Raw genomic sequence first — 8,433 nt, 5'->3', positions numbered from 1 at the left:
GGACATCTCCGCCTTCCTCTTCCTCCTTTTAAGTGCCCTCGGAGAGGCCAGGGGCGAGTCATACCGACTCATCCCCGGTTTCTCTTCAGGCATCTCCCTTCGGGTGGTCGCCAGTTCTAGTGGCGCGCCCGCCTGGCACGCGCCACCTAGCCCGTCACTTGAAGACGACGAGGGGGTGCCGGGGCGATGCAACCCTACCCGCCAATTCCCGAGTACTGGGACGTTTCCCTTCTTCTTAGACATGCTCCATAAATGTGGGGCTTTATGTGCCCCCACACACACGGATTTGTATTCGGGGTTTTCCTTCCCTTAGACCGGCTGCCTACCCAAGGCTAACGATCCCGCTCTATCCGCGCTGTAGGGACCTTTGGGCCGCACAAGTGCGACCCTCCAATCCCTGAGTAACTCCTGGAGGCAGCTGCCCATCCAGGAGTGTTATGGACGCTCTTAGTCCGATCCCTCTGTACAGACTTCGGCAGGGTAGGACCTGCCAGGGGCCAAAATTCCCGCCGGCACAGCTCTGTACTTCACTGGGACCCTCAAGCTCCCCCACCACGACAAGATGGCGTCCACGGGGGAGGTCACTTCGAGCCTAATGGTGGAGCTTCACGATGAAGTTGGCTGTAGTATTGCCCGATGCAAGAAGGCTAAGATAACACCACCTGTCAGGAAACAGCGAGAACTTATTCAAATACCCAATATATTTTTCTTTCTTTGATCCATTTTTTTATCGTCTTCATTACTAATTGCCCAACGTTTAATATCTAGTCTATATGCTATATGCAGTAAACATTCAAAACATCTAATCTAACAGTGTAAAGATGACAATCTGAAAGAATAATGCTCTGTTTTTACTGTTTTAGTTTTAGCTAAATTATTATTATTCATCTGTTTAGGAGAAGCGTTGCATATGTAACATTTCATAGAACTCATATCCGTCAGAATATTGCATATTTTGTTATCAACCGCGGTTAACAACAATTTATGCGTCATAAAAGTACCTTCTCCCAAAACAGACGGTGTCAATGCAGATATTTCATTTTGAATGTCTTTTACGCAGGATTTGACTTCATTTTTTCTTCTTTAACAAATTTAAATTGTATTGGCCTGCAAAAACGAGTAGAGGAAGGATAATTGTTTTGCCATAATATTTCATTATTTTCGGAAACATAAATTTTTATCGGCACAAGACTTATAAATACATTAAAATCATCTTTTAACGGATCATTAATATTTATTTTATAACGAGACTGATCAGACGCTCCATCACAGCCCCATTTAGATATCATTATCAAATTTTTAGAATTATTAAGATCAAAATTTAATAATTTCATAAATCTAAGGGCAGTGTGATTTAGGAGACTCTGTAATGATACTTCTACACTATCACCAAATATTTCAATCGATTCGGGAAGGCACTCGTTTTTTGTTTTCTGGATTTGGAAATAACTAGACCATACAATGGACCCAAATTTCTTAACTTTTCGTATTATATTGGGTGAAGTAAAAAGTTATGAGAGTTTTTTCTCTTTATTTCGACGATGAAATTAAAAAAATTAGGATTATCGGATTTAGATCAAATATGCGCCGTTATATTCGATAACTTTTGTCCATTTTGAAGGCAATTTCATAATTCCGCGATTGAAGAAGTCCTCGTCCCTATTGGTAAAAAACTTGACCAGCTCATTTTCACAAGCCTCTCTTGAGGCCAGTTTTGTACCATCAAGAAAATTTTGCAAATGCTTGAAAAGATGATAATCGCTTGGAGCCAGGTCTGGGCTATACGGCGGATGCGATATAATCTCCCATCCAAGCTCTCGGAGCTTCTGGCGCGTCATCAAAGATGTGTGCGGCCTGGCATTGTCTTGATGGAACACAACACCCTTCCTATTGGCCAATTCTGGCCGCTTCTCGTCGATCGCCTGCTTCAATCTGGTCAGTTGTTGACAGTGTAGGTCCGAATTGAGTGATAGGCCCGATGAGAGCAGCTCATAATGGATGATTCCCTTCCAATCCCACCAAACACACAGTAAAATCTTCTTGGCCGTTAATCCGGGCTTGGCGATCGTTTGGACCGGCTCACCGCGTTTGAACCACGATCTTTTCCGCCTATTGTTCTCGTATGTGATACATTTTTCATCGCCAGTCACCATCCACTTAAAAAATGGGTCGATTTCGTTACGCTTCAGCAAAGAATCGCAGGCATGAATTCGGTCCAAAAGGTTCTTTTGCGTCAATTCGTGTGGCACCCATACATCGAGCTTCTTCTTGAGACCAGCCTTATACAAATGGTTCCAAATGGTTTTCTGGCTAATTTTCAGTTCCTGGGCAATGGAATAAGTGCTCGCATGCCGGTCCGACTCGACGATTTCCATGATTTTGTCGACATTTTCGACGATTGTCCTACCAGAGCGTGTCTCATCTTCGACGTCCATATTACCAGAACAGAATCGTTGGAACCACCGCTTTGCTGTTGCATTCGATACTGTATTGGGTCCATAAACAGCACACATTTTTTTGGCCGCCTGCTCCGCTTTTTCCCTTTGGCCGTAGTGGTACTGCAGAATGTATCGAATTTTCTTTTTTTTTACCTCCATTTTGGAACGCTCTAACACACAAATGGCTTCACTATACACAAAACTGTCAAAGAACTTTTTCTAAAGCGTTATATCACCTTTAAGTCGCAGTATAGAATGACCACCTCCCCGTGGGTGCCACCTTGACGTGGTGGGGAGGCTTGAAGGTCCCAATGACGTACAGAGCTGTGCCGGCGGGGGTTTCGACCCCTGGCAGGTTCTACCATGCCGGAGTGGTCTGTACTGAGGGACTGGACCAAGAGCACCCGACTGGGCTGGGTGACCAGGATGGTCTTGGACCAGTATGGTCACAGAGCGGGCGAGAGGAGATCACCCCTGAAGGCATTGCACTCCGGTATTCCGGCAGCTGACAGGGATGGCCTCCTCTGCACTCGCTCCAGGAAGGGGACCTCTCCCTCCAAGGCATTGCACGCCGGTGTTCCGGCAGCCGTGAAGAGAGAACCCTTTCCTCCTGCCTCGGTCGGACCGTTATGGTTAGATCGGGGTGGAGGGACGTACCCGCACCCAGGACTCCACCCCATGGGGATCCTCCCCCCATGGGCCTGGGTAGCGGAGGGGTACTCCGGACCGCTCGGACGTTCCCGAGGTCGGGGTCGGGGTGCCCTCTATACGTCCTAGGAGGACCCCTCTCTCCGAGGCATTGTACGCCGGTGTTCCGGCAGCCGAAAAGAGAGAGGACCTCCTTCTCTCATCTGTCACGGTCACGGCCGTGCGGAGGGAAGATCCCACACCCGGGTCTGCACACCATGGGATAATTCCCATGGTACCTGGGGGGAGGAGCGGTATCTCGGGCCGCTCGGACTTATTCCGAGGTCAGGGTCGGAGCACCCTGGGGTGATGAGGGTAGAGGACCCAACCTTCGGTGAAGGTGGATCTCCCCGACTTCCCTCACCCGTTCGGTTTCGGCCGTACGGATAGAGGAACCCACACCCGGGTCTGCACACCATGGGGATACCCCATGGTACCCGGGGGGTGGAGGGGTGTCTCGTGCCGCTCGGACGTATTCCGAGGTCGGGGTCGAGGCACCCTCAAGCGCCATTTAGAGGACTCACTCCCGGAGGCATTGCACGCCGGTGCTCCAGTAGCCAAAGGGGATGCTCCTCTCCCTCATCCGCCCCGGCCACGGCCAGGCGGAGGGAGGTACCCACACCCGGATCTGCACACTGTGAGGGTTTGAAACCCCTCACAGTATCCGGAGGGTGGAAGGGTACTCCGGGCCGCTCGGAAATATTCCAAAGCAGGGCCGGGGCCCCTGTGTGCTGTGCCCGAGGGAATGCGATCGCATCAGCCTAAAGCGGACCCTCGGGCTGCGCGAGCACGCTGGCTGCCATGGGGGAGGCGTTCCCGGTGGGGTGCGACACCGGTGAACTACCTCCTTCCATGGGGCCCCACGCGTGGCGGCGCTCTGCATAGTGCCCACATTGTCGGAGGTGTGTGACCCCCGAAAGCGGTCTGACCAACAGAAATGGTGGTCAGGGCGCGTGTAGGGGGGGGGAAGCCAGTGCCGACGATGATACATTCCGTCGGCCCGTGCCATATGGCGCTCCTTTGGGGGAACCCGGAGGCTCCCACTTTCCGGGGGGATGCGGGCATGTCCGGACACCGGAGCCGTGCAGAGTGGTAGGTATCAAACCAAAATGACTGATACTTCTTCCTCATTAAACGATCCAACGGACATGGAACAACCAAAGACGACCCTGGCAATGACAAAGGACATGGGCGGAGTGGCAACTTCAGATTGCTCTCACCAGAGGGCAGCAACAGTTGCTGCTTCGAAGAACCAACCTGGCGGTAGCCAGGTGGCAAGGAGGGAGGGACTTAGGAGCGCTAAGTCCCAAAAAACCTCAGGGGCAGGAAAGACCGATAACAGAGACAGGTCAAGATCCCCTGTTGAAGTAGTTGGGTCTGCGTCCGACTCCACCTCACTGAAGGAGGGGGTGGATGAAAATGAGGGGGCCGCGGAGGGGAAATGGGATACCCCCAGAAACGAGGATGGCGAGACGGACGAAGAGCGCTTCATACAGAAAGCCACCAGAGGAAGAGGAAGGACGGAAATTGCGGGAGAATACCGCAAGAAGAAAGCCTTCCTTGCCAAGAAGAACACTTACTTGGCTAAGATAAAAGAGGAAAAACTCCTGAAAGAAATGGCAAATCCGATTGAGGAGTTCCGGGACTACTCGCAGAACCGGAAATACAAGGCCGAAGTCACCAGGCTTATGGAGCATCTGGAGGATGCCCCCTTTAGGGATTTGTCAGCCTTGGTATTAGAGGCAGCCATGAAAATTTTGGGCTTCTCGGTCAAGTCCAAGAATTTGAAGGGGACATATGTCAAGGTTCTCCGTAATGCCGCGGCTGCCATTGCAGCGGGCACATGGCTAGATATATGGCCAAGGATAAATGTGGAGAAATCCTTGACGTAATTGAAGAGCTCAAGGTGGAGAATGCCAATTTGAAAACATCACTAAATGATGTTAAGAAGGAATTGGACGAGTTAAAGGATATGTTACGGAGTATAAGGGAGGCACCACCGCCAGTGGCGGTGTCCTCCTCACCTCCGGAACACATGGGAAACGTGAGTCGCAGTGTAAAGGGGGCACCGCAGCCAGTAGCGGATACCCCTCGCCTCCGACCTACGTAGAGGATAAGGAAGAGGAAACGGGAAGCATGGGAGGAAGGATCACCCCCCCCCCACTAGTGGACATGATGGAAGAGGAGGAAGAACCCATCGGAGTAATAGAAATTCAAAAAGGTCTGATTCCAAAAGGGAAGGTACACCCGGTGGGAAAAATAAAGAATGAAGCCAGGGTCGCCAGGACTGAGGGTGCAGGCCCCAAAATCAGGGAGAACATTCCACTAAACACAAGAGTGAGAGTGGAAAGAATAGAGGAAGCTAGGAAAGGTGAGGACGAAGGATTGGAAGGGAAGGTAACCAAGGTGGTACTCAGAATATTGAACGAATGGGCATCACAAAGGGATGGAGAACGGAAGAAAGAAGAGGGAAAGAAAACTGAGAAGGAAACTCCCAATCAAGGGGCAGGAAGGAACGTCAGCAATAAGAACAAAGGCAAGGGCAACAAGAAAGGGAAAAGAATGGAAAAAGCATCGGGGGGTCGACCGAATGTCCAAGTCCATGAGGAAAAGGACAACCGGAAAACCCAAGCCCCGCTACCCCAGAGAGCAGGGCACCCGATGCCGGGAAACAATAAGGAGGAAACACCCGCACCTGTGGTTCAGGAATTATGGTCCAAAGTGTTGGGGAGAAGGGAAAGGAAGGAGGCAAAGAAAGAACAGAAGAAGCAGGAAACAAATAGGATTGGAAAAGAAGGAAATATGGGAATTAAGGAAGGGAAAAGAGTCAGGCGAAAGGTCCCAAACACGGCGGCGGTTACCATAACCGCGGACAAAGACCGGTATAAGGAACTACTAGCCGAGGCCAAACAAAAAATCGACCTAACCGGTATAGGTATTGAAAAAATGAAAACTAGAGTTGGCTACCGGAGTACTAGTTCTGGAAATTCCAGGAGAGGAAAGAGAGAAGCAGGCTGACCTCTTAGCGGACAAACTGAGGAAAGTACTGTCCGATAGGGCAAAGGTGAGCAGACCCCAAAAAATGGGAGAGATCCGCATCAGGGGCTTGGAAATCTCAACCTCCGAAAAAGAAGCTGCTGAGGGAGTGGCGAAATTAGGAGGTTGTGAGGTTGTGAGGTTAATGATGTGAAGATAGGACGAATAAGGATAGTCCAAAATGGATTCAGGTCACTCTGGATTCAGTGTCCCCTCCTAGCAGCCAAGAAGGTCGCAGAAAAGGGGACGGTGAACATAGGGTGGACACAGGTAAAAGTAGAATTGCTACAAGGAAGGCCTTTACAATGTTTCAGATGTTTGGAAAAGGGACATGTGCAACAAAACTGCACAAACAACATTGACAAGAAGGATAACTGCTACAGATGCGGTGAGCCTGGACACCTGGCTCGGGACTGCGAGGCTAGAGCCAGATGCCAAATCTGTGCAGAAGCAGGAGTCCAGGCGGGACATAGAATGGGTGGGCCATCCCTGTTGAAGGAAAAGCCTATCCGTACCGAGACCGCAAGACCCTCCTGCCCCTCCTAAGAACAAGAGAGGAGGAAAAGAGTCGAAGAAGGAAGAAGAGAGTGGGATCCAGGTATTCCCACCCCTACCCCCTCAGAGAAAACGGGCCCCTCCCCCAAGCTCTACACAAGTGGAGAGGAAATGGAGGTGGAAGAAAAAAGAGGGGAAAAGCGCCCATGTCCGGTGGAAAGTGCGGAGAGCGATGAGGGAGACCAGCCGGGTGGGAAGGTCATTATTAGCCCAATTGAGCAATAATGGACACCCGGCTACTCCAAGGAAACCTGCACCGCGCCCGTCAGGCTCAACCACTGTTCGAGCACACAATGGCGGAGCACGGTGCAGGATTAGGAATAGCGGCAGAGCCCTACCACATCCCCAAAAATCACCCTAGGTGGTTTGGGGATGACTTGGGATCTGTCGCTATAGTTTGGAGGGCAAGTGATAGCTCACCCCCCCGCAACATTAGTAAGTTGCGGCAGGGGATATGTCGTGGCCAAGTGGGGAGTAGTCACCGTGGTCGGGGTATACCTCTCCCCAGCAATGAGCCTGGACCTACTTGGGTACAGGTCCAGGCTCCAAGAGATGGGAGAGGAAATAAAAAGGCACCTCTCAGGTCCTGTCATCGTCGCCGGGGATTTCAATGCGAAATCGGAGCTGTGGGGTTCCCGGCGTGGTGACTGGCGGGGGGAGGTAACCATAGATTGGGCCACGGGCCTCGGTCTGCACATCCTCAACGAGGGGAATAAATCCACGTTTGTGGGGACGCGGGGGGAGTCATTGACTTATCATGGGCAACCCCCGCGGCCCTGAGAAGAGTACGGACCTGAAGGGTGGCGGGAGAGCTCGAGACCCTGTCGGATCATCTCTTGATAGAGATAGAGCTGTCCGTCACCTCCAATGGCCTGCGGCCCAACCAAACGAAGGAACTCCGACCCGGTAGATCGTCCCTGGCCCAGTTAAACAAGGAGAGCCTAGAGATCTCCTTGGAGGGCTCCACCTGGCCACGACAAAGGTGTAACGATACACACAGGCGAATATAGGGTGCACGATTTATCTGAAGACATTGAAATATCTCGAGAACTATGCATTGGATAAAAAAAAGTGGTTAATGAAAGTTGTTAGTCTCGAAGGGGGACATCCAATGATACCAAACTCGACCTCCCACCCTACCTCCTGGGGGTGGGGGTTGGGGGCAACTTTGAAATCTTAAATGAAAACCCCCATTTTTTATAGCAGATACGGATTCTACGTCACAAAATACGTAAATTTTGTTCGAAACTTTTTTTTTATTCGTGATAGATGGCGCTGTAATCGCAAAAAATTATATTTTCTGCAATTCTCCAGAAATGATCATTGGATTGAGAAATAAAAAATACCTGTTCAATATTTTTAAATCAACAAGTGCCAACAACTCGTGAAAACATGGTAGAACGCATAAGAAACGCTTGCGCTGAAACTCCCGCAGATATGCTTCTATCCTGTGTACAGTCATTTGAAAAAAGGATCAATAAGTGTATTGAAGTTGAAGGTAAAAATCTCGAACACTTATTCTAATTAATTGAACAGTGAGAGGCAAGGGGACTCACATTAAAAAAAGGACCCCGATCTGTGAGAGGCAAGGGCACTCACATTAAAAAAGCATCCGAAGGGAACATAAAACTACTACGTCCTCGTCGTTGTTCCTGTGTAACGTTAAAAGTAGTTTCTCGGAAAAATTCAACGCTATCTATCACGAATGAAAAAAATT

General features: G+C 50.2%; 1 protein-coding gene across 1 annotated transcript; it reads right to left on the bottom strand.

The window, feature by feature from the left end:
- Nucleotides 1-309: 309 nt before the first annotated feature.
- On the bottom strand, nucleotides 310-2,597 carry LOC105188868 (histone-lysine N-methyltransferase SETMAR-like). The gene is made up of 2 exons (XM_025301738.1): nucleotides 1,906-2,597; nucleotides 310-418 (listed from the first exon to the last, which is right to left on the bottom strand). The coding sequence occupies exons 1-2, from the start codon at nucleotides 2,595-2,597 to the stop codon at nucleotides 310-312; spliced, it is 801 nt and encodes a 266-aa protein (XP_025157523.1).
- Between the last annotated feature and the right edge of the window lie 5,836 nt (nucleotides 2,598-8,433).

This window comes from Harpegnathos saltator, unplaced genomic scaffold (genome assembly GCF_003227715.2).
Source record: "Harpegnathos saltator strain DR-91 unplaced genomic scaffold, Hsal_v8.6 scaffold444, whole genome shotgun sequence".
Lineage (NCBI taxonomy): Eukaryota > Metazoa > Arthropoda > Insecta > Hymenoptera > Formicidae > Harpegnathos > Harpegnathos saltator.
Note: the sequence above shows the minus strand (reverse complement) of the source record. Positions and strands in the feature narration are given on the sequence as shown.